Here is a 26,791-nt window from a genome sequence, read left to right as displayed (position 1 = left end):
TTCTTTTCCGGACCCAGACGCTTTCGAGCCGCACATCTTCACTTTACCGATCGAACGGCTATAAATTACTCCAACCTCCTCACTATTTTCCATTTTCATTTGGAAGGGGGCTTAAAATTAATTAAAAAGTCGGTCCGTTTTATCGCGCACGCATACGGACGCAAATAGTTGAAGGACTCGCACGCACGAAGGAAAACCCTCGATCCGAGAGAAACCGAACCCATGGCGAAGCCATCGAAGCCACAGGCCTCATCTGATGAAGCCTTATCCAACGGCTCGAATTCGTCGTCGTCGTCGGAGGAGGAGGAGGAGGAGCAGGTCAATGTGCAGGTCAATGAAGAGGAGGACGAGGAGGAGCTCGAGGCCGTTGCTCGCTCGGCCGGCTCCGACGAAGACAACTCTCCCGCCTCGGACGACGACGCCGTTCCCGAGGACGGCGATGCCGATGAAGAAGATGAGGTAATCACGATCATGTCATCGGCAAAGCTCGTACGTGTCTTTACTTTCTGTTTGTTGGATCTAGCGGTGGCTTGCCTCTGTTCGCTACGATTTCTTGTGGAACCTGTTGCGCTAGAGCGCCTTTGACATATTGAATACATAGATCAAGCAATACTGGAGTATAATGCTAACTTAAGCTTATGCGTTGTCGCATTGGGTCTAGATGATGGGCAATCGAAGGTTTTCAAGTATTAATTTATCTATTGTTTATCAATTTGTTTGCTTCTTAATATCTTTCACTTTTTTGTTTTTTTTGTTTTGTTTTTATTTCTATCACTTTAAGTAGCTCAATATGGTTAATAAATAATAAAGTGAAACTTCGCTCGGTTATTTGTTCTCAAGTCGACGTTTTCAGTGTCATCATTTCGTGTAGAACCTTTATCTTCTGCATGCTTTCGGGATTACTTGCAGGATGTAAAGGATATGTCCAATGCCGAAATTAGCAAGCGTGAGAGGGCCAGACTCAAAGAAATGCAGAAAATGAAGAAACAAAAGATTCAGGAAATTCTGGATGCACAAAATGCTGCAATTGATGCGGATATGGTGCGCACCTCATATATGGGACTTATGTTGCTCTGCGTAATTTATGGACTTGAATATGACAGGCAGTTTTATTTTAATTGCAGAACAATAAGGGACAGGGGCGCTTGAAGTATCTCCTGCAGCAAACTGAGTTGTTTGCGCATTTTGCCAAAGGTGATCAATCTGCATCTCAAAAGAAGTCGAAAGGAAGGTATAACTCCTGGTCTCTTAAATGAATCACATATATTGTCCAGCTCTATTGATCCTCAGGGAATGTTTTACTCTCGCGTGTTTACATCTAATTTTTTATACAATCTCGTCCGAGAATAAGTTCTTTTGCCATACAAATCTTTTCGTGTTTGGTATTGTTTTAGCTGTTATTGTTGCATGCGCAACCCTCATGGCCAATATGTTCAAAATTTGATTTTGGACATGAATCTGTTTTATGTAAGTATGGCGTTGATGTAAAGCTCAATGGCTGATTAGAACCTGGGATTTCAAGTAAAGTCAGCCTGTTGGAAGTTTGAGTGGATTAAAATAACAGCTAGTTTTTGGGAGTGTGTTGGAATTATTGTATTTCACTAGAACATGTCATTTTGATTTGAATCTATGTTAAATTGAGATATATTTCATTTCAACACAGGTTCAAATCCAACTGACATGTATGATATAACGAGCCACCCGTGCTAATTGCATTATCTTTCTAGAAAACCTATAGGTGGAGACAATTTTTTTATAAGTTTTAGGTGGAGACAATTTGGTTTGGCCTGCTGTATTATCCATTAGCATTTCAATCTTCATTAGCGATGTTTCTTCCATCTTTATTATGTAGGGGCCGCCATGCATCAAAAGTAACTGAAGAGGAAGAAGATGAAGAATGTCTAAAGGAGGAAGAGGATGGTTTATCTGGGACAGGAAACACACGGCTAGTGACTCAACCCTCTTGTATGTGCCATCTGTTTATCTATATGACTCAGCTATCCCTTTTAGGGCTGCCCTCAAATTGTTGTGACTCTATCTCTCTCTGTTTTCTCTTCTTCTTCTTCTTCTTCTTCTTCTTCTTCTTCTTCTTCTTCTTCTTCTTCTTTTTGCATATGTTGGAAAATGGTTTGTTGATATGTTAGTCAATTGTTTTTTTTTTTTTAATGTTTTTCCATAAAAATGTAAAAAAAAAAAAAAAAAAAAAATCATTTTTTGTGCCATTTTCCTCATCATTACTAAAATTTCTGCTTTGGCACATTTTTATCTTTTTTACTTGTCCAATTCCTTCGTTTTAAATCACTACTATGTTTAGATGACTGTAGCTCTTGGTGTCTGAAAGTGTGAACTCACTAAATGTATGTTTTTTTATATTTTTTTGTCTCAAGCAACCTTGTTTACCAAGCACAAGGTGGCAAAAGCGATTCATGAAGAATTTTTTAATTGTTTGTCCCCATTTTTCTCGGGTGTTCATTGGCTGTTATTAGCTATGTGCTAGTTTGAGATTTTGATTGTATGTTTTTTAGGATTTGCTCATCTGTTAGAAAGATTATCTCCTGTTCCCTGTGGAGTATTTATTTGTGTGCTGATTAGCCTGATTTTTCTTTATCTATTGATTCATTTCTTCAGGTATACAGGGGAAGATGAGGGACTACCAACTTGCTGGCTTAAACTGGCTTATTCGACTGTATGAAAACGGTATAAACGGAATCCTCGCTGATGAAATGGTATGCAGTACCTTTTAGAATTGACTTATTTTGTGTGATTTCTCTATAGGATCACTTACTTTACACCTTGGTCCTTCAAGCTGTATTTTCTCACAGATAAGAGATTACATTGCTTCTGATTACTTGATATGATATGGTGATAAGTTGTTGATTTATTCATCCAGGGCCTTGGTAAAACGTTGCAAACCATCTCCTTATTGGGATATTTGCATGAGTTCAGAGGCATTACTGGCCCTCATATGGTGGTTGCGCCAAAATCTACTCTTGGCAACTGGATGAATGAAATTCAGCGTTTTTGCCCAGTTTTACGTGCCGTAAAGTTTCTTGGAAATCCTGAAGAAAGAGTGAGTCATTTTTGCTTTCCTGAATTAGTGGTGTGGTCACCAGAACCTTTTTGCTGAATAGTTAGTCATTTTCTTATTTTTGCAGACTCATATACGTGACAATTTACTGGTGGCTGGCAAGTTTGATGTCTGTGTAACAAGTTTTGAAATGGCAATTAAAGAGAAGTCTTCCTTGCGTCGTTTCAGCTGGCGCTATATTATCATTGATGAAGCTCATCGGATCAAGAATGAGAACTCCCTCCTTTCTAAAACAATGAGGCTATATCATACTAATTATCGTCTTCTCATAACAGGGACACCGCTTCAGGTAATCTTCATTGTTGTGGATACTTGCCGGCTTGACATGTTGGAAAATGTGGATCCATGTTCATTGAACTTGTTGGTTATCCTTGAAAGTAGACATGGTTGTGTTGTTGGTCATGATGCAGACTTCAGGCAAATGGTTGTTAATTATTTTACAAATGTATGCAGTGTCTTATACCTGAAGCTGTAGTAAAAGTTGACATTACATTGAGAATATAAGTTGAAAAAAAGGTATTATGTTTGTATGACCATGACATTTTTGTAGTATTTAAGTTTATTAGTGGTGAAAAAATGGCTGTAGAGAAAACCAACATAATTTTCTATTAGAATTTGGTCTGCACAATATTTAGTGCAAAGAAAAATGTAGTGGGAGGAAAAGATTCAATTAACTGCACAATATTTTCCGAGTACCTTTTGAGGTCATCCCTAAATTTAGATTCTTATTGATCTTCATGATGAGTTATTTATCGTCATTTGTATTATTGTACCTCTGGGAGGGCCATAACTATATCATTCCATGAATTTTAGTTGACTTCAGTATCTTTGGGGAGTTGGTGATCAGTTTCTTTTCTGGGACTTTATATTTATCTGCTGGGTACTGTTTTCTTTAATCAAAGTGTGATGTTATCTTGTTATTGTGCAGAACAATCTCCATGAACTCTGGTCCCTTCTCAACTTTCTTCTGCCAGAGATATTTAGTTCTGCTGAAACTTTTGATGAATGGTTCCAAATTTCTGGTGAAAATGATCAGCAGGAAGTTGTTCAGCAACTTCATAAGGTAGGTTAAAAAACCTTCCAATTGGAGAGCAATAATGTGTTTTATTTTGCACTCACACATGAACATGCTACCGTTTAAGCTGACAAATTAGTTTTTGTTTTCTGCATTTATAAGGTCCTCCGTCCTTTTCTCCTCCGAAGATTAAAGTCAGATGTTGAGAAAGGTTTACCTCCAAAGAAGGAAACCATTCTTAAAGTAGGCATGTCACAAATGCAGAAACATTATTACAAGGCTTTGCTGCAGAAAGATCTTGAGGTTGTTAATGCTGGTGGAGAACGGAAGCGCCTCCTGAACATAGCAATGCAATTGCGTAAATGCTGTAATCATCCATATCTCTTTCAAGGTGCTGAACCTGGCCCTCCTTACACTACAGGAGATCATCTTATTACAAATGCAGGTGCTCCATCTATTATACAAGGCATTGAGTTTGTATGGGATTATCAATTGACAAATGACCAACTCTAATCCACCAATAATTTTCATTTGCAGGTAAAATGGTTTTGTTGGATAAGCTGCTTCCAAAACTAAAAGAGCGTGATTCTAGGGTCCTGATATTTTCACAGGTCAGTTCTTTCAAAATTATACAATTACATATGTTATTGATAACTATGTTCAGCTCTAATATTTATTCAACACATTTCTGATTCATGATATATTTTTTCAAATGCCGTTAAAAAAAAAAAATCAAATCAAATGCAAAGTTGTGTGTGATGCCATATCTTTTTTGTTTTTCCTGTCTCTGATAATGTGGTTGTCATTGGTTTTTATATTCAGATGACCAGGCTTCTGGACATTCTAGAAGATTACTTATTGTTTCGTGGATATCAATATTGCCGGATTGATGGTAATACTGGTGGAGATGATCGTGATGCTTCCATTGACGCTTTTAATAGGCCAGGAAGCGAGAAATTTGTTTTCTTATTATCGACTAGAGCGGGAGGCCTTGGTATTAACCTTGCTACGGCAGATGTTGTCATTCTTTATGATAGTGACTGGTGAGCATCTTGTTTTTTCTTTGTTGGAGTTGCTGTGTTGGTCTGGTATGCATTTGTGCGTTTCTTTTCCTTCACTTGTGGTTTTGTTGATGCTTGGGATTTTCTCAGGAATCCACAAGTCGATCTGCAAGCACAGGACCGTGCTCACAGGATTGGTCAGAAGAAAGAAGTTCAAGTCTTCCGGTTCTGCACGGAGGTGTGCATCTTCATCTATTTATTATGAACAATGAGAAGCTAAGTAATAACAATAAATGTCAATTTGATTTTAGTTTATTTATGGAACAGTATACTATTGAGGAAAAAGTGATTGAGAGGGCATATAAAAAGCTTGCACTTGATGCTTTGGTGATTCAGCAAGGACGATTAGCAGAGCAGAAGAGTAAGCAGTTTCACATTTTTCTCATGATAAAGTGTCTTATCTTGTCATGTTTTTAAGTCTGTGCGTCAAGGTTTGCTGATGCATTTTTGTGCATGCAGCTGTTAATAAAGATGAGCTGCTCCAGATGGTGAGGTTTGGTGCCGAAATGGTTTTCAGTTCCAAGGACAGTACAATTACAGATGAGGACATTGACAGAATTATTGCAAAAGGAGAAGAGGCGACTGCTGAGCTCGATGCCAAGATGAAGAAATTTACTGAAGATGCAATCAAGTTTAAAATGGATGATAGTATGCATATAGCTTACAAGGATTCTTCCCCATAAATATAGATATTTTTTGCTTTAATAATTTTACAATTTAAAAATGTAAAATTCTGATATTGATGTGGTTTTTGCAGCTGCCGAATTGTATGATTTTGATGATGAGAAGGTAAATGTGATTCCTTCGTGCTTTGTTTATCAACCAATAGGCTGTTCAGCTTGTACTTTGCCTGTATTGCTGCAAGTATTCTGTAGAAACTTACTGCCATTTGTGTGCTATTTTTGTGCTGAAGGACGAGAACAAGGTCGACTTCAAGAAGCTTGTTAGTGATAACTGGATTGAACCACCAAAGAGAGAGCGGAAGCGAAAGTAAATAGCATTTTATTTCTTAATACAATTAAGCTATGCATATTGCAGATATGGTTTTCCATCATTATATGAAACACAATTCTCTTTTTGTCCTCTCTAGTTATTCAGAATCTGAATACTTTAAGCAAACAATGCGTCAAGGTGGCCCAGCAAAACCAAGAGAGCCTCGAATTCCTCGGATGCCTCAATTGTGAGCACGTCTTGAAACACGTTGCACTGTAAGCTGGGGTTGTAGTCTCAACTGCTAGGAATGTTTATTTATTCTTTCTTCTGCTGTCAGGCATGACTTCCAGTTCTTTAATACACAAAGGCTGAGTGAACTATATGAAAAGGAAGTGCGCTATCTGATGGTGGGTTACATTGAGCTCCAGAAAATATCCTGCATATTTGGTTGAAATTTTGTTTTTATTGTATAATTTGATGACATTATTTGCAGCTAATGAAACTATCTGTGCATAATTTATTTTATTATTTGATTATTTTCAGCAAACGCATCAAAAGAATCAGTTGAAAGACACAATAGAGGTGGATGAACCTGAAGGTATTTTGAGTATCTTCCATGATAATGGCATTCCTTTCCTGACTTTTGTTTTTTATTACGTTCTCTAACGAGCATCTACATTCAGAGGTTGGAGATCCATTGACTGCTGAAGAGCTGGAAGAGAAGGAGCGGCTATTAGAAGAGGTAAGTGGATTATATGTTGTAGAAAAGATTTATGATGGTTATCTTTTCCTAAGTCTGGCAATTGATGAATGCTAGGGGTTTTCTTCATGGAGTAGAAAAGATTTCAACACCTTCATCAGAGCATGTGAGAAGTATGGCCGAATTGACATAAAAAGTATTGCTTCTGAGATGGAGGGGAAAACAGAGGAGGAAGTTGAAAGATATGCAAAAGCTTTTAAAGAAAGATACAAAGAATTAAACGGTGAGTAACATCCATTACTATGTCATGTCACTTTAAGTGAAGATATTTTAATGAGAAGCTAATGTAAGCTTCTATTATTGTGATATGTACTACAGTTCTTTAAAAATGATATATGCTGCCTTGAACTTGAGCCTTTTTTACTGGAGTTCACGACATTACATTCGTTGGTGGGCTCCAGGCCCCTTAATCATGATGCAAATGCATCATTGCTTCTACAGAACCAATATCCATGTCTAGTTTTGCAGATGTGAACGTTTTGAAGAAATAGTTTTAATTAGTTTGACCAACTTTGACCTTCAGTTTTGGAGAAAGAGAACTGCAATTAGCATGCACTTTGAGCTAAACTGCTGTTGATCGTGATAAAGAGAACTACATTAGTTTTGCACTTGTTTTTAATTGGTTTGGTTTTAAATGTGATAAACTTTCGGTTATAGCTTTTCAGATGATTTTTATTTTTTAATCTTAGATCTAATTCAGTCTGAATGCATCTCCTCCAGATTATGATAGGATCATTAAGAATATCGAAAGAGGGGAGGCTAGAATTTCACGCAAGGACGAGATCATGAAAGCCATTGGGAAGAAGTTGGACAGGTACAAGAATCCATGGCTGGAACTCAAGATTCAATATGGTCAGAACAAAGGGAAGTTGTACAATGAAGAATGTGATCGTTTCATGGTGCGGTTTATTTTTCTTCACTTCTCTCCCTTTTTCCCTCCTTCCCCATAAAAAACAAGAACATTCTATGCAAACTTTGGTATAGTTGTGGGATCTTCAAATATCGATGTATGATTCTTGCCTGCTACACAATCTGCAGATATGCATGGTTCACAAACTTGGGTATGGGAATTGGGATGAGTTGAAGGCTGCATTTCGCACATCACCCTTATTTCGTTTTGATTGGTTTGTAAAGTCTCGCACAACTCAAGAACTTGCAAGGAGGTGTGATACTCTAATTCGCTTGGTGGAGAAGGAAAACCAAGAGTACGATGAGAGGGAGAGACAAGCCCGTAAAGAGAAGAAGCTTGCCAAGGTTCAATTTGATACTCAAAAACCGCCATGCATACATTCTTCCTTATCTTTCTGTCAAAAACATGGGCATTGGACATCTCCCACCTCACATGCATTAGTTCATTTGGATCCTCTATTTGGTGTTATCAAGGCAATCTTCATCCATCCATCCAAATTGCTACTCATACTGACTTGATTGCATTTTTCTCAGAGCATGACACCATCAAAGCGTGCTCTGGCTAGGCAAACCGACGGTCCCAGTTCCTTAAAGAAGCGGAAGCAATTGACCATGGATGACTATGTGAGCTCGGTATAATCCAGTCCTTTATTATTGAGTTTTGCTTCCTTTTAATGTGTTAGTTACTGGCTACATATTTACTGAAGCAATAATGTTTTCTTTTGCAGGGAAAGCGGAGGAAATGATGTAAATTATTGACTTTTTTTTATTTTTAAATTTAGTTTTTAGGCAGGATGACACGTATTATAATTTTGATGTAGGTCTAAGTGTGGCAAGGAGCGGCTCTGCTCTAGAATTTCATACTAGAGTTTGTTATGATACCCATATTTTGGGGATCGGGATCGATTAACATCACACTGATGGATTTGAAAATGTCGTAGGTTAAGAATTAGTTTCGGGAATTATTATAAATCAAAACATAGGAGCCTTCTCTAAACCTAAGGTATTTGGTACATTGTAGTTACTTCATCTATTGAAAATTATATATTGTATTAGCTCCTTAAAGGCAGAGTTATGAAAGGCCTAGTTTTTCCTCTTTTTGTTTTTTCTGGGTTTGATGATTTGAGAATAATGATAAACACACCACTTTTTACGATAGTTTACACAATAATGTTTTAAAACAAGGGGTATTTTACCAAAATAATATGTTGAGAAATGTGTTTGTGGATATCATTACTCACAATATTAATAAAAAAAAAAAAATTACTTATTTAAAAAAAAAGAAAAAAAAAAGTAAGCTTCTTGGCAAGGCTTAAAAGATCACAAGTGGGTAAGAATGAGTTCATTGTATGATTTGAGTTCCATATGGGAAAGAAAAGGAGAAACTTTTTAAGAGAAGGAAAGGCTGTAAACCAAGCATGTCTAGGCGAGCAAAGCTCGACATATATGGAAGCTCGTGTAAATTTGAGTGGACGCTCGAATGGCTATTGAGTGGAGGTGGGATCTTTTATTAGCTAAACCTGGACCCACTCGTTTGCGTGACTCTTTTTAAGCACCTCAAAATATTTCATTATGAAAAATCCTATAAGGTTCATACACCACAAACTACTCTTTTTATTATTTTTTTAATTTTTTTTTCTCTTACCAAATGTGTGGTACATGGGTGATTAATAGAAAAATTCAATTATTTAAAAAAAAATATAATTAAATAAAATTAAAAATTATGTGGTGTGTGGTGTATTAACTTATGAATAGCAAGCCCTTAGATTATAACCATCATGGCTTCAGAATGAATTCCTACAATAACACAGCAGTTATTAGTTATACCCCTCGGATATTTGTGATTCAATAAAGCCAGTTCAATGAGAGAGAGAGAGAGAGAGAGAGAGAGAATGATCAAACCTTTCTGTATAAGCCGAAAACATAACTCGGACATCCATATACGAGAAACTGTATGAAGGTACAAGATGTAATGACACTCACACCAAACCCACTAGGTTCCCTTCCCCCCCCCCCCCCCCCCCCCCCAACACCCCCACTTACACAGACAATATATATGGGGGTGCAAAAATTAGACATCTTCACTGCTCTACAGACTTCCTGAATTTCCTAAATACATAACTTGGACATGTTCCAGGCATCATTCTGCCCAGTTTTTACCCATAAATGCACCAAATCACCAACTGAACCCCTCCCCTGTTCCACCACTTTCAACTATGATTCCTTGTATATTATTACATACTCTATGCATTCAGTTTCCTTGCTCAACAACAATGATATAAGACAAGAATGATATGCTTCATTTCTTCCCCAGTAGACTCCAAACCGTCAAGAGTTTTGGTGCATTACTCATTTGTACCGTTGAAATTACCCATCACATTGGCCCGCTTGTCTCTCCAATTCTCACCCCATACTTTTGCCTCTGCCACAGCTCTTTCTCTATCTAAATCACGATTCCTGGGGCCTTCCCTGGCTCTCCCAATTCTAATGGGGCTATCTCTCTGAGATTCAAGTCGATCTAACTCATCCAAACCTGCTTTTCTCCCAGAACCACCACCCGTGTCAATCCTTGCTAGTGCTGCACCAGCACCTGATTCCCTTGATTCTCTCTTTCTGAAATCAGGGGAATTTTTATAAGCAGAAGGGGAACCATGCCGCCCACCACGTCCAGCCTCATCTGGGCTATCCAGCCCTTCTACCATGCTTCTCCGTTCATCCTTGTTCCTAGGGGTAGATGGACCAACTCTGTTACTTTGAGCAGCAGTTGCATCTGCGTCATAGGTTTGGGAGGCTAAATATGTGAGAGCAGTCACAACATCCCCTATTAGAGGCCTAGTAGCTGCTTGTTCCTGCAAACACATGGCTGCAACTGCTAGAGCTTGGTAGAGTCCTCGTATTGGGTAATGGCCTTGAAGTAGAGGATCAGCCATTTTGGGAAATTTCCTACGATCCTTGAAAAGTGGTCGTGCCTGCAAATGTACACACCACATAAATTTCCTCCTTTTTGTTTCAAGAAAGAGAGATAACTAACACCAATCCATAATTATAAGACTAATGACCAAGCCATTATTCATAATGTAATCTAAATAACTTATCCAATTTGAGAGGAAAAAATACTCACCCACGCAACAAGATTATGCTCTCCAGGCACACGGGTATTATCAATTGCCTTGCGCCCTGTAATAAGTTCGAGAAAGACAACCCCAAAACTGTACACATCAGACTTAAGAGTGAGTTGGCCAGTCATAGCATATTCAGGAGCACAATAACCGTAAGTCCCCATGACACGTGTGGACACATGAGTTTTATCACCAACAGGACCCAGTTTGGCAAGCCCAAAATCTGAAAGCTTAGGATGATAGCCCTCATCAAGAAGGATGTTTGATGATTTTAAGTCTCTGTATATCACAGGAGGATTTGCTTTATCATGCAAATATTCCAGCCCCTTGGCTGCACCCGCTGCGATCTTCATCCTTGTATTCCAGTCCAGAGGCTTCTTGTCTGGAGGAAGATCTGAAAATAAAGTGAAAGGAAAATTGCAATCACGATGAAAGTTCAGATGTGTAATATGAATTTGGGTTAGGTATACAAGTATTGACGAATAGAGGATTTGAAAATTAATTTCTGAACACAAAGCACTTGTAGAACTCCAATTTGGCAAGTTTATCTTTGGAAGTAATAATTATTTAAGCAAAACAACCTGTTAAGTAAATTACTAGTGCTATTTCTTTGTTCAGAATTAAAATATATAGAACCTAGAAGATCACTCAACATTGGCGATATAAGTTATTCTAATGATTGAAACTAAAATATTAGACTATCACGAGCAAGACAAAAGTCACTACAAATCATTCTCCAGGTACTCTAAATTTGTCAGCATACAATTCCGCTCCCACCCCCCCCCCCCCCCCCCCCCCCCCCCCCCCTCTTCTTTCTTTATTTGTTCACTCATCAGGAAATACACTTTCCAATGATTGATCCCATAACACACTGATAAAGTCATTATGTGTATGTATGTATGTGGGTTTAATAGCATGTTATTGACCTTCACAAAACATTTACTACACTGTGGATGTAAGATGCTTATTGTAGATAAGATAATTAAATGTATGCGCCATTAGCTTCTTAGTAATTAAGTGGTTTAGCCCAGTCCCCAACCCTTTTTTCTTGAAAAACTTAAACCCAGCTCCCTCACCAAATAGCTCATACTCCCGGAGAGGAACAAAAATGAACTCAAAGCATAACAATGCAATAAAGCAATTTTTTTTATAAGTAACAATGCAATAAAGCAATTATTTTACCCCTTTTTGTTTTATCGGACATGCATTATACACACTATTAGGGTTGACAAGAAGAAGCTGTTGTCATCAAGCTCTGCAGCCATTATAACTGAAACCTTGGCAACCATTTATTTTCTATTGCTCTTTTCCGCCTAGATCATCCGTTTTGAAAATCTTTTTCCACTGTGAAACCCTGATGTCTGTACGTTACATGGTGGTACCTGACTACCGTCTCAGAAAAATCTTCTGATCTTATCCCAAATAGGCACAAGATTCAAGCTTTTTAAAAATGTTTCATTTTTAATTCTGCGTTTCCCTTTTCCCTAGATTTGTTCTCATTCATTTTATCATCCACGTTGTGTCTATTCTTATTTCTCAACTTCTACTCACTATCTAAGATTCCAAACCAAAGATCGCCCCCTCTTTCTTCTTGATAACGTGGTGACTAGATTAACAGTCTCGTATTATACACTATAGCTGATCAATATGCCAGTTCCCAGCTCAGATATCAGCTTGGAAGACTAAGAAAGTTACTTTACTGAAGATATATGAAAGATAAATGCTTCATATTCCCCATACGGATAACTGGGAGACCAGCGTTCCTTGACAGAGAGGAAAGCAAATATGCAACAGAGGCACAAATCGGAAACAATAAGTACAAACAGGGCATCACACCATCATTTGAGGTGATAAAACATGCTTAGTATCAGCAGCCAAATTCAAGCAGTTCTTACAAACAGGCGAACATATGAAATTTATGAAAATATTCAGCTGAATCCAACCGATAAGCTCATTTTACCATGCAAAATTTTGTTAGAATAAACAAAAATGAGAAAAGGGGGGGGGGGGGGGGGAGACCTCAAAAGGCTGTATACCTGTAATCTCTGCTGAACAAAACATACAAAATTCAGGTCATCTATAAAGACTAGGTAAGAAAAATAGATGCATAGTAAGCTCTACGTATACAATTGTACTCAGAATATCTAACCAATGTTTCTGTGTGGGAATGTTTTAAACTTGACATTACCAGCATCATCTTTCTAAGATGTCCCCTACCTGATTGCCTTTACAAGAAAAACCAAATTAAGCTTCTTTTGCACCTACAATTCTAAATGTCACACCAGTTCTAGCCACTCAGATCGATATGAACCATCATGTTGAGATTCTTTCAATAAGACCTTCTGCACAGCATCTTGCTTATAGTTGTAGTTGCTTATTTTGACATCAACAACCAAGTTAGCCTTCTTACAACACAGTGGGAAAAACTCCATCACTCTCAATCCTCCACTTAATGCTACTAATAAGAAAGTGCACCCCCTACTATTATGCTTCTTCTTAGACATATGATTCCAGTGCGGCGGGGGAGGGCGGGGAAGCAACATACAAAAGATAAGAGTAGAATTTACCCCAGTTTGAAACAATGTTAACACCGGTATTTAATGGAAGAAACAAAATTCATGTGCAACACAAAGAACCATCTGAAGTCATCATGTAAGTTTTTTTCTTGGCACGGAGATTCGACTACAATTTCCACTAGTCAAAGTTCTCTACCACCACAACTTATCGTATCCACATTTAATTTAATTACTGTTGCCACTGCCACAAAAATAACTACTGCAGCCACTGTTAGTAACTTACTACTCCCAATGCCGTGCCAAATTCAACTGCTGCAGCAACAACTATAGCAGAAATAACAATAATGCTACAGCTATCAGCTGCCAAATTCCAATAACAGTCTTTTCTGCTGGTGCTAACTGCAAGAAGTACCAAATTATACAAGCCCAAAGCCACTATTAATCAAAATAACAGTATCGGCACTATTTTAAGACCTATAATTGTGTGGCAAGTTCAATTATAATACATTTCTCCATTCAAATATTAAATTCCAATGTCTCAAGAGCTCTAGCATTTCCATAGTCAACTTTCTTTCCCTTCATGGCCTTTAAAATGTATTCAGAAAAACAACTACGGCATTCCAAGCACTAGCTGCCTTTTTTTATCTTGTCAAAGAATATCTTTTAAGACACTCACAATTTAGGACAAAAACAAACCGCCAGCAAAATCGGCGCTATACCTAAAAGGACAAATCAAAGTCAAAATCAGATCTCCCCGAATTGACTTGTAAAACTCATTTTCATGTAACCAATGTGGGTCATGGAACATCCACCGACACAATGTAACACAACATCTTCATAATCTGAAATAACACAATACCCTCACTCAAATCTCTTAAGAATCCATCAAGGTCCATGTTGCACTGCAGTGTCAAATCTATGACCATTTGACATGACACATAGAAAGTGCTAGGCTCATCTTGCATTACATAATAACTAACTGAAGTTACAATTGGAGCTCTCTAGAATCACTCATAAAGACCAGATCCGTCTAATAGAAAACCAATGGGTGACTAAGCACAAACATATTTCCACAATCCACCCACCCACCTAATGTGGTACTTGACACAATTTCTTCCTTATCCTAACTATTAAGAATACTATCTCTGTGTTCTCTTAAAAATAAAGAAGAAAATCGTGATGCTCTATATTCATGTTTATTCATTAATTCATGTTTTTGATCCATGAGAGGCCAATGGGCTTGCAGTCTACATTTGCAGAGGTAGCCCTCTCCCATATTTGAAGTCAACATTCCCCAAAAGTGGACATATATTAAATATCACAAGCCACTAATTATCTGGGGAAAACCATAAGCAGCCTCTTCCCTCTCTGATGTAGAGTTGGGATCAGAAACAAAAGGAAAGCAGTAATGGCCGCGAAACCACTAAAACACTTTCAATTCTCTTAACTACTATAATACTTCCATCATGCAACTAATGCAACAGTTTTTTTTTTTTTTTTATAAGTAGCAACTAATGCAAAAATTTATCTCTAATAAATTGATAATTTGGAACAAAAGTTGACAGAAGGAATAATTATCTCTAATAATGCACATCCATGTCACCTCCATGCATATATGTAAAACACAACCACAGAATCTACATATTACTTACGAAAAAATAAATACTTAAAGATAACAACCATCCAAAGTTTTCGCTTCTAAGTTTTATACACATAGTGAGCCTTAATAGAATCCCTGATTAATATATCTTTTTTATAGGTAAATAAAATTTTATTGATCATAAGAATAGACAAGAGCCCAAGTATACAGTACATATACAAGGGCATTTCCTATGCGTGTTAGAATGGACAGTCTATAATGAACAGACTCGATGGCATAGGAACCTCTAAAGATTTTTTAATTACGTGCTACAAGCCTACAACATGGTACAACCTATAAACGAGTAGGTGTATAAAATGATAACTCAATTAGGAGCAAAAGGTACAAAAGTTGTATTTGAGCATAAAAGGAGTGGAATCTAACCATGTAAATGATCCTCCAAGGATCCCAATGGCATAAACTCATAAACAAGGAGACGTTGGTCTCCATCTGCACAATAACCAATCAAGTTGACAAGGTTTGGATGGTGTAAGAGGCTAAGCATGAGAACCTCCACTAAAAATTCTCGATTTCCTTGAAGGCCATTCCTGTCAAGCTGTTTCACAGCCACAACCTGCAAAAACAAGTTAACATCAAACAGGGGATCAAAAAAGAGCATTTGAGACTAGATTGACGCAAATTAGCTATAAAAGGAATAGATTTGGTTTACTGGAGGAATGAATCAGTCATTGAGTAATGACTATATCATACCGAAATGCAGAACAATGTAGAGGTTCTACGTCAAATAAGATCCAGAATCAAAGCCATAGTATACCTTACTTTAGATCGTATTCATAGAAATTGTAATATGGCACCATTTTAACCGATCATAAATTACCTGTCCTGTGCTCTCCAACCGACCTTTATAAACACGTCCAAACCCTCCTTCACCCAACAAACATTCTGGCCTAAAGTTCTTTGTTGCTGCAGCAAGCTCTCGAAATGTAAATGTTTGTGCAGCAATATGAGCTGTTGGTCCATCTTTTGGAACAACTGGTTCCTTCTTAGGATCTGAAACACTTCGAGATTTTGATTTTTCTACAGAAAAAAAAAAAATTGGATTAGATGCCATCCTGTCAGTAGGAAGAAAAGAGCAAAAAGGGGGGAAAGAAAAGGATAAGAAAAGGAAATTAGATATACATAGAGGACATACTGGTACAGTTGTGTAACACAATAGCATGACCCAAGGGCATGAATTCATGAACACAATAATTAGAGGGACCTATATGTCTCCACATTTAATTTTGCCTTCAAAGATGTCAGGAAACTAATGAGATCACCTATGAATTCTAAATCACCTGGGAGAACACATTTTTGTTGGTTATTTACTCAGGCTGAATAATCCATGCTTGTAAAGCGTGAAAAAAAAAATAATGTAGCTGTAGTTTTCAATAAAAATTTTAAGTTGAAGCTTAACACTTTATTTAATATTGCATACTAGGATTTTTACAGAGTCATAAAGCATTCCAATCAAATCTCATCAAATTTTATCATCTTTTAATTTTTTGCAGGAAATCTAAGAACTTTAACTTAAAAAAGCACTTACTATCATCTGTATCTATCTCAAGTTTGACAATTATGAAGCAGCAGAAACGTTTTTACCAAAAGCAAGCAAGCTGATTGGAACTCTGAGAACCGAGACCAGATCTCCAGACATGTTCTTGACAACTAAATAAAAAATAAACAAGAAAATCGTCCGACCAACAATTTACCATTTAACTGCAAGAATGAAACCATAGAAGCAACAAGTTTAGCAAGCCAGTGAAACCAGACTTAACAACCACAGATGCATCAGATCAAAGTGACAACAAAATCTAACGATAACCATAACAAAAGCAATTCATACAAAGCCATAAAAACACAAAATTGAACACAATCAAAGCGTACAAAGAAATCGAACTACCCGAAGAAAAAACCGGAAAATTACCACAGGTAAAAAAAATCAAAGGAACAAGAATCTACCCGAGCTAACTCTATTTACATGATTAGACTGACCGGCTGAGCCTTCTTTAACAGAATCCTTCTTGGCCACTTCCTTCACACCACTTCCCTCCTTGTTGGATGATCCAAAACAAGGAAAACACCCACCCATATCAAATCCAACCAAATCAAAGTCACGCCCACGAACACCACTAAAGAAACACGCTCAAATTCTTTATCTTTCACTCTCCATCTTTCTCGTACCGAAACCCGGCTCAATTCAAACAGATCACTCTTTTCTTCTCTCACTCACTGTCTCTCTCTTTCTTGGATTTTCAGTGGCCATTAAAGGGTAAGATCGAGACCAACATGTCCGACAAGCAGATCAACAAATCGAAGAAACTGATGAGGTGTAAGAGAAGGCAAAGAAAGAGGAAAACAAAAAGGAGGAAAAAAAAAACAATCAAATAAGTAAAACCATTCAGGAAATATTAGAGAGAGAGAGCCTTGGACCCTTTGAGGGTTAAAACTGGAATTACGTCAATTATTTGGTAATTAGACGCCAAATTACGATGGGAAATATCACGTAATAATACGAAGATGCCACCTCACCTTTTCCGGGTTGCTTTAACTTTCTTAACCCTCGAAATGTGGGAAAAATTACGGTCGGAGAGCGGTAAAAAACCATCATCACGGTCGGGAAGTGGGTCCCACTCAAGGGATGCGCTTCCACGCCTGTGACCGATATTCTTAAAGCCTCGAGACAAATGTTTTTCATTAGCGGCAAATATATTCAAATTAAATTTATAAATACAAGAAAATTTATCGAAGAAGATGGATTATAAACTTATTTTTATTATAAAATTATGTTAATTTATAAATTTATATTTATAAAAAGAATGTTACTCTCCTTTAAAAAAAATTGATAAGAAAAGAGATGAAAAACGATAAAGATTCATGATTCCATCCATTTATGACCACTTTCTTATTTAGTATTTGGATTTCTGGCCATTTGATCGAATAAGATGGGGTTGGGTTTGAATAACAGCACGGTGCTTGATAGGAAATCCTGGAGACTCGGGGGATCCATACAATTTTAATTTTAAATTATGGTTGAAAACGTTGTCATATTTTCTTTTTAATTATAATTACTTTGTTTCCTTTCTAATTGGTTGCTCAGATTTTTCAATAAAAGTATTTCAAGAAGAAGATTATAATGAAAGCTAAATTAGGCAGGGAGAAGATTGTGGTCTACAATTGGATTGTTCAAAGAAGGTTTAAGGTGGAGGGTGGATAACGGCCATAATATAAAGATCTGAGGGCATAAATGACTTCATCATCCATCAACTTTCTGTGTACAATCTCAAGTTAGTGGTTTAATTTGGACCAAAATGCATGTGTTCAGGAGCTTATTAATGTTGATGATCACTGCTTGAATAAAGAACTAATCTCAGAGATATTTATGAAGGATGAAGTTGAGCAAATTTATAGCCTTCCAATAAGTTTTCTTGGAGGATCGGATAAAAGCTAATGGGAGTATACCAATGATGGGACTATTTATGTGAAAAGTGGCTATTATACTGCATTACAACAGAAGAAATTGCAGCAGGGAGACTCCTCAATGAGGAATGGAATAGAAAAATGCTGGGAGAAGCTATGGAGCTTGGAGGTCCTAGGGATCGTGAAGAATTTTATGTGTAAAGCACGTCAAGATGTGCTGCCATCAAGGAAAAATCTGTACAATAAACATGTTCTTAATGACCCTTTATGTATAATCTATAAGCAAGATGAATAAACAGTCACTCATGTGTTATGGAGGTTTATTGCAGCTAATAACATGTGGGTGGATAATACCAGCCTAGTATAGAAGTGGAATGTGAAAGAAACTAATTTCTTGAAAATGTGGAAGAGACTCAATGAGTGCTTGATAGAATCTGATTTGAAATGGGTAGTTGTTATTTTGTGAAAAATCTGACTAAAAAAAAAAAAAAATTCTGTTTGAAGATAAGATGGTGGATCCCAGGAAAATAATGCAAGGAACATATGATTTTATGAAGATGTTTCATAATATACAAGAGAAACGGCAGAGGGTCAATCAAGTGAAATTTAACACAAACATCACTAAAAGATGGAAAAGGCCAGCTAAGGGATTTATTAAGGCCAATTGGGATGCATCAATTGATGAAGGTGCAAGGAAAATGGGGATTGGAGTTATTGTGTGTAATAACTGAAGGGAGATATTGGCCTCGCTTTTTGTTAACAAGCCATTCCATTCAAAAGCAGTCTTAGCCAAATGTTTTGCATTATATAGAGTAATGGATTTGTGTAAAGAACTTAATCTCGATAATGTTATTTTTGAAGGTGATGCACATGTGCCTTCGAAGGCAATGAACAACAAGGATGAAAACTTGCTTTGGTTTGGGCAAATTGTGGATGATATAAAAGAAATACTTCATAGGAGGTCAGATTAGAAGGTGTCATGGGTTCCTAGAACTGGAAATTGTCTGACACATCAGTTGGTTAAGTTAAGTTTTTGTTATGAGAGTGAGATTGTAATAATCGAGAAGGATTTTGAGATTATCTTAGATCTTAGATAATATCTTGTTAAACAAACTTTGTAATTGATTTATTCTATCAATAACAAGTTTCTTTAAAAAAAATTATAATTACTTTGTCTCCACGAGTTTTACAAAAGAGATTTACACCTTAACGTGTCAATCAATTTTCTTTTAAGTAAAGGTTTTTAGTTAACTTTTTTTTATACCAAAACTTATCAAGTCAGCATGTAACTTATCTTTTGTAAAAGTAAAAAAAATAAATAATTTTTTAGTAGATGTAATAGTTCTCTTAGGTGCCGTTTGGATAATAAATTGAGATGAAAGTTGAAATTTGAATAAAATATTATTTTTTAAAATTATTATTATTTTAAGATTTAAAAAAATTGAATTGCTTACTATATTTTGTGTGAAAATTTAAAAAAATTATAATAATGAGATGGAACACTTTTACTATCCAAACAAGGTTTAATGTAATATTTATTTTCATAAAATCACAAAGAGTTTATGTTCAGTTATGACTTGGTGTACACTCTAAAGCATAAATGAGATAGTTTACATAAACCAAGCCTACAATATGTAATAGACAATGAATCAGCCTTTTTAAAAATGTATAATAAAAATATATTTAGATGGCAGCTCGACCCTTTGAGGGTGGCTTAGATGGTTAGGGTTGGCCATTCCTCTAGGGGTGGTTGGGCCAACTTAACATAAGGTGGTTGGCCAACGTACTTGCGAGCGAGACGGCCAGTCAGGAGTGATTCTATAGCCATCCTACTCCTTGATCCACCCATCGCAAAGGGGTGGTTCTGCAACAGTCCCATGGTTTGTGGCCACCTTGGCGTCAGGACTCGATAGGGTGGCCTCCAACCATTCCGAATGACTACTTATTGTTTTTGAATTTTTTATTTTTATAAATATATTGAATTAAAAAAAAAATCCATTATAGCGTATTCTCTTACAAAAAAAAAAATCTTGTAGAATTCTTCAATGCATGACGTGATTAGTGAAAAACCTGATTTCACACATCTTGAAAATTGGTGACGTACACAAAGGTCAAAAAATGTATAATTAATACAAAGGTGTCGTGCATGCAAGAAATTCTAGTAATCATTAGAATTTTGTGCCTGTGTTGTACTTGATCGTATATGAAATAGGATAAAGCTTGTGTGCGCGCTTGAGCGGTATCGTAAGTGTATGGTTGGGTAAATTTTTTTTTTATTTAATGATTAAGAAATAATTTTAAATATATTAATGTATTTTATTTTTTAAAAATATTTAAATATATTAAAAAATATAAAAAAATAAACTTGGCGGCACGTCCAATGATAAGAGCTGGGTGGCAGAATAGTCTGCCTTTATGAAATATATGCAAGTCCAATTAAACAACATGTAAAAAGTGATATTTCTTTTTTCTTTATATATATATATATATATATATATATATATATATTTTAAAGGAAGAGATAAGTCATGAATTTTGCATTTTGAGAAATTATCAGATTAGTAAATCTTATCAATTATTCTTCATTGATCTTGATTAAATGAGAAAATATATTTATAATTGTGAATTAGGTAAATACTGCGTAATTATTTTTTTAAAATAAATAAATATATGATCTATATAAAAAAATAATAATTAATTTTTTAATAATTAACCCTATTAATTTTTAAAATAATTGCGTAGGTACGTATGCACTTTATAACTATATGTAACGTTATTTTATCGTATCGCTTTGAAAATATAATTATAATAGTGTCTAAAATAAAGTCTCCTACCGGCCTATTAATTATAGAAGATCTTGTTTATCCTTGTTTTAGGGAGTGTACTTTGTATCGGCATGGTAAATTAATTAGGGTAGTTCTACTTATAAGCCACTCGAGTGTACCCCTAGTGCAATATTTTGGGTACTGTTTTTTTTTTTGTTTTTTTAATGTTAAAAAAAATACACACAAATATATTAGTGGTAATTTATTTAAAGGTCGGGCTATTGAGCTGGCCATATATTACCGCTAAATAACACTGCTAATGTATTTTATTTTATTTTTATATTAAAAAATGTTAAAAAAATACACAAATTCATAACTTTTTTAAATACTAGACAAAATCAAAATGCACTAGCGACCAAATCAGGGACTTTGAGTGGTGCAGTTGAGGGAGCTAACTAGCATTTATTTTCTAATTAATTATTAATGTGTATGATTTTCTTAATAAATGGGAAATTATTTCCCTATCATATATGTCTATGTGTCCATTAATGGTTAGATCTTCTAAATAAAAGTTGTGCATATCCGTCTTTTGCTTGTAAGGGGAAAAAGGCGTCGACGAATCAGCGACCCTTTATTTAACTTTATTAACAAATTAAGGTTATGCGAGTTGCACTTTCGACTTATAGGTTTAGGTTTGAGTTTATTCGTTTAAAAGTACTTTAAACAGTCTAAAAGCTTTTTTAAAGTAAAAATGTATGTTTGAATCAATTTAAAAACACTGCTTTAAGCCCATAAAAAATAAAATAAAAATAAAATAACTAAAATTTCACTTTTTGAAAAAACACTAGAGGTTATTTTGATAGTGAAATGAGATTAGATAAGATAATTTTAGATAAAAATTAAAAGTTGAATAAAATATTATTAGAATATTATGTTTTAATATTATTATTATTTGAAAATTTGAAAAAGTTGAATTGTTTATTATATTTTGTATAAAAATTTTAAAAAAATTATAATAATGAAATGAGATGAAACATAATCTCAACCAAACAAGCTTTAAATTGAGATTTTTCTTGAGAATATCCTATAAATAGCACTACATTTAAAAAAAAATACCATAACTAATTACTTTAAAGTGTTTTAAATGCATGTTTATTATGTAATAAATAACTTTTTAATAATAAATACTTTTAACTCAATTTTACAATTAAAAACTTTAACATAAAAGACTCTATTTTTTACTATAATTCCAAACAAACAAAGCAAGCCAAAAATAAAAAGGAATTAATTGTTTACTTCAAAGCTACAAGATTTCAGGTGTATCAAAAACGGTCATAATTTAGAAAAATATTTATTATTACATCATCTGTGAAGATATGTATCATTAACTGTTGGATGCGAAACTTCAAAAGCGAGCCATGGATGTTCTTTTTCCCATGAAAAAACGTGTGTGGTGTGTTCAAATAAAAATTAATCTTAATTATATTTATTAATCTTATTATATTTATTCTAAAAATTAAGAAAAATTATAATAATAGAATTAGATGATAGAAAATGAGATGAAATATTTTTATTATCTAAAATGAGACCAACAAAATCGACCCATTTTAAACCCTTTTAGGCTCAGTTGCCACTTTGAGCCAGTTTGGATAATGGAGTATTATTAGCATATTATTTAATATTTTATTATTATTATTTACATATTTTTTATTATTTTATATTATTATTTAATATTTTATTATTATTATTTTTTATCATTCTTAGAATATTTGAGATCACCTTAATATTCAAACTCAACTTTCATCTCTCAACCCCCTGCGCGCGCGCGCGCATATATATATATATATATATATATATATGTATGGCCATGCAACCATATATGGATGGCTAATTCTCGAACCTCAACCTAAAAGATTGTCTAAAATTTGATTCCATCTCCACCAACCATGCATGCATGCGTGCGCTTTGAGAGGCCCTGTAGACAAAATAGGAGATGCACAAACGAAGGTAGCATGCATGCATGTGCGTTTGTTTCAGTATTAACATATGGAAGAAGAATAAAAGAGTTTTGTTAATATAAATAAAATTATATATTAATCTACGTATTAATATTAATTTTTTTTATATTTAAAATTTAAATTAATATTATTTTTAATAAAATATATTTTTTAATCAATTATATTAAATTAATGTACATATTAATATATAATTATGTTTATAATTAAATTTTTTTAAAAGAAAATGTGACAGTAGCCAGGTTCACACACGATTGCATCAGCACCATGCATTCCATTAATTGATACCTTTTTATAAAGCAAAATGCTTGGAGTTTCGAGAATAGGTCTCGAGAATCTTGAATTTTTTATATTAATTAATAATTAAATAAATATTTATTAATAATATTATAATAACAAAAATAAAAACCAAATGACCTTCTCAATAAGTTTTATCCAGCACAGATTAGAGAGAGGGAGAGAGTTTGGAAAAAAGTTTTCTCCAGCACGATCTATCATTGTCAAACGCCACATGATGATAGCGCCAAGTCCCAACCGAGATAGTCCTCCACGTCACGTCACTTTCACCTTTACCCTTTTCTTAACGTGGCTCGAGTTCAGACTGAGAGCGTTCATTTTGAGAAGTGCGGTAGTCTGTAGATACTGGGTATAATGTAAAATTAAATTTATAAGTTTACTTCATTTTATGTGATTAATTATTACAGAGCGGTGCTCCTCTTCTATTCAGTGTGTATCATTCAAATTGACTGTCAGGCAATTTTTTTTTCATATTTAAATATTTTAAAAAAATAAAAAATATATTAATATATTTAAAATTACTTTTTTAATCACTAAATTAAAAAAAAATTGTGAATTTAAGGGGACAAGGGGAGAGGGCATAGTGGCTTTTTTCCAAAAACTATTTTATATTAAAAATAATTTTATAATTTAATATATTACATCAAATTATATCATTTTATGATTTAATTTTCTGTAATCATTAAAATATTTCACTTTTATTTTATATTTATTAATTATATCAATTTTGTTCTATGTTGAAAATTATTTTAATCATTTAATAAGAAGAAAGATAATGAAATGTGACAAAAAATAACTATGTAAAGCTCTAGTGCCGTATTGCTATCTTTTGATTTAGTTAAAAAGTTGTGTCATTTGCCAATTATTGAATTATTAATAATTGTGTTATTTGCCAATCGATGCATGATAGCCTATAAATAAGAGTTATTGGTGCACAATTTAACTCACTTAATTCCTTTTATCTATCACTAACTTAAGGAATAAATATTCTCACAAAAGTGTCACTATTTTATCAATTTTATGTTCAATTTTATCTATTTTATTTCTCCATTTTTCTACAAGCATGTTAAGGACTGGAAGAGTAAATACTACTGCAAGAACTACTGGTGTGGCTGTTGGCACTGCTATCCAAGAACCCATTTCTTCCTCCATCAACACTCCCCATACTTCTACATCTCCCACATCAAGGCCTACCCACAAACCTAGTTCCTCAAGTCAACTTTCTCTCTCTTCCATTTCACCTTTTGCTTCCCAAAATGTTCCCATCTCAGCAACTTATGGGATGCCCACTTGGCCTCCTTTGTCTTAGAGTGGTGAGTTTGACTGGGTGTGCCGATGGAAGAGAAGATAAGCGACACCATGGATATTTTGATGATTTTGTTCTCAGCCCTGTTCCTTCCAGAGCATGTGCTTGTTGCAACAATGTCCTTGTTTCTTTCTTGAAATTTCCCCCCATCTCATTTTCGTATCCTGCTCGCCCACCAACACTCTATTTTGCAAGACCAAAATATCCCGTTTTATTTTAGAAAAAATTTAGTTTCAAGCACGATTATGAATTAATCTGCGTAACAATTTAATGTGATTAGTCAAAAAGTAAATTTTATTAAAAATAGTTTTAATTTAAATTTTAAGTATGAAGATATCAGTATTGATATACAGATTAGTACATGATTTTATTTATATGTAGCAAAACTCTTCATTTTGTGGGTGGATGCCAGGTAGACGGGTTGCACAAGTGGTGTGCCAACTTGCCTGCATTTAGTTTGAGTTTAGTTGTTTAACTAAATTCAACTAATTTCAAACTAATTATTGATGAAATTTATTACTTTTTCAATTTTTCATAAAAAAAATTAAACCCATCTCAAACTATTTTATATATTTTAATATAAAAAGTTAAATACATCTTACTGAAATTTACAAAATATTACTAATCACAACTCGTATTAGATATATATATATAAAAAAAAAAAAAAAAAAAAAAAAAAAAAAAAAAAAAAAAGAAGAAGAAGAAGAAAAGAAAGAAAAACTCTAAATACAGACAGTTGGCTCTCTACACTAATGGTTCATAAGCCGAAAACCTTAAAGTACACTAATATAATCACGACAAATGACAAGGTAAATATTGTCATTCCTCCATGATACAACTTACTGTATCGGTCTTTTCGGTTGATCATCTCTAACATCTTTTTTATCTTAGCATATTCATCCTTTTTTTAAACGTTTTTTGTTCCTGCCAAAGAGTATTACATTAAAATATAAATTAAATAATTGGTGATTGACATGTCTTTAAGATAAATAAACGACTTTCCAAGTTTGTTGGGATATAATTGAAAATAGTAACAATATATTTATAATTTTTTTTGTAATTTATTTTAAATCAATCAATATAATTATGTTATTTCATTAAAAATTATTTTTAATTTTACGTGACTACCCTTCGTATTAAATAGAAGAGTATTGCTACTCGTAATCCTCACACACTATACATTACACTTAATATTCTTTTTTTTAATTAATTGAATTCTTCTACTCATCATCCAGACACCACACATTTGGTAAGAAAAAAAAATTATGTCTGGTGTGTGATGTGATGATGATAAATATAATTTTTCTAAGTAGAATTACAAAATACATATATAAAAATTTATTATAAATTTATCATTTTTCATTGAAAGTAAACCAAATCTTTGGGCTAAAGCATTGCTTTTCAGTAAACTCAAATGAAGAAAACCCAAATAAATTTCCTAAAGTAGATTGTAAATTTTAACTACAAATGGTTATTAATTGCTCAATGCAACATTAGAAACATATCTAAGTTTTGTAATTATTATTATTTTATTATTTTTAATGTGACATCAAATTATTAGAAGATAAATGAATCAATTTGTATTAAAACCGAGTTGATTTCCTTACCAAGGTTTTGATCCTCTTCTGCAGAATAATTAATTAAATTCTTGTATTCTCGGCACAACATTCTTTTGTTTTTGCTTGCCACCATGCCGCTTTGTGTTGTGTGTTCTAAAGGACTATAAATTATTTCTAAAGAGATTAGATAAGAATCAATCTGTCTAAAGAGAACAGTATCGATGGGCGCCACCCGCCTTCACTTCAGTCTCTAACAATTCACAAAGTTAAAACTAAAGGGCCAATGAAAGACAGATTTATCAATCAAGAGACAAGCTAGTCACTTAATGCTATGTATGAATAGTGAAAATATTTTATCTCAATACTATAAATTTTTTAAATTTTGATAA

General features: G+C 34.4%; 2 protein-coding genes across 3 annotated transcripts; one reads left to right on the top strand and one right to left on the bottom strand.

Annotated features, from left to right (window-relative positions):
* The first annotated feature begins 111 nt into the window (after positions 1-111).
* Positions 112-8,862, top strand: LOC122319180 (ISWI chromatin-remodeling complex ATPase CHR11). Its single transcript, XM_043137131.1, has 25 exons — positions 112-459; positions 910-1,041; positions 1,125-1,231; positions 1,853-1,965; positions 2,629-2,726; positions 2,891-3,070; positions 3,156-3,377; positions 4,017-4,151; positions 4,266-4,548; positions 4,641-4,714; positions 4,926-5,146; positions 5,255-5,342; positions 5,432-5,525; positions 5,624-5,812; positions 5,922-5,953; positions 6,078-6,154; positions 6,255-6,344; positions 6,435-6,504; positions 6,641-6,695; positions 6,781-6,839; positions 6,915-7,080; positions 7,578-7,756; positions 7,896-8,111; positions 8,301-8,399; positions 8,495-8,862. The coding sequence occupies exons 1-25, from the start codon at positions 223-225 to the stop codon at positions 8,510-8,512; spliced, it is 3,234 nt and encodes a 1,077-aa protein (XP_042993065.1). The 5' UTR covers positions 112-222; the 3' UTR covers positions 8,513-8,862.
* Positions 8,863-9,677: 815 nt separating this feature from the next.
* LOC122319187 (serine/threonine-protein kinase PBL27-like) lies at positions 9,678-17,438 on the bottom strand. Of its 2 annotated transcripts, none has more exons than XM_043137151.1 (5): positions 17,036-17,438; positions 15,879-16,078; positions 15,425-15,614; positions 10,888-11,279; positions 9,678-10,735 (listed from the first exon to the last, which is right to left on the bottom strand). In XM_043137151.1, the coding sequence occupies exons 1-5, from the start codon at positions 17,130-17,132 to the stop codon at positions 10,112-10,114; spliced, it is 1,503 nt and encodes a 500-aa protein (XP_042993085.1). In that variant the 5' UTR covers positions 17,133-17,438; the 3' UTR covers positions 9,678-10,111. The 2 variants fall into 2 exon arrangements, with proteins under 2 accessions (XP_042993085.1, XP_042993078.1); XM_043137144.1 differs by having other exon boundaries at positions 17,003-17,436.
* Positions 17,439-26,791: the final 9,353 nt, after the last annotated feature.

The sequence above is a fragment of the Carya illinoinensis genome, chromosome 1, assembly GCF_018687715.1.
Source record: "Carya illinoinensis cultivar Pawnee chromosome 1, C.illinoinensisPawnee_v1, whole genome shotgun sequence".
NCBI lineage: Eukaryota > Viridiplantae > Streptophyta > Magnoliopsida > Fagales > Juglandaceae > Carya > Carya illinoinensis.
This window is presented reverse-complemented; position numbering and strand designations above follow the sequence as displayed.

Excerpts from the sequence above, each read along its gene's own strand:
- LOC122319187 (XM_043137144.1), bottom strand. The coding sequence starts at position 17,132 with ATGGGTGGGTGTTTTCCTTGTTTTGGATCATCCAACAAGGAGGGAAGT. Across the intron at positions 15,615-15,878 it reads GGTTGGAGAGCACAGGACAG|GTTGTGGCTGTGAAACAGCT; the intron begins GTAATTTATGAT and ends TTGTTTTTGCAG. Across the intron at positions 11,280-15,424 it reads CTTGGAGGATCATTTACATG|ATCTTCCTCCAGACAAGAAG; the intron begins GTTAGATTCCAC and ends CTTTATTTTCAG.
- LOC122319180 (XM_043137131.1), top strand. The coding sequence starts at position 223 with ATGGCGAAGCCATCGAAGCCACAGGCCTCATCTGATGAAGCCTTATCC. Across the intron at positions 5,813-5,921 it reads CAAGTTTAAAATGGATGATA|CTGCCGAATTGTATGATTTT; the intron begins GTATGCATATAG and ends TGGTTTTTGCAG. Across the intron at positions 6,155-6,254 it reads AAGAGAGAGCGGAAGCGAAA|TTATTCAGAATCTGAATACT; the intron begins GTAAATAGCATT and ends TGTCCTCTCTAG.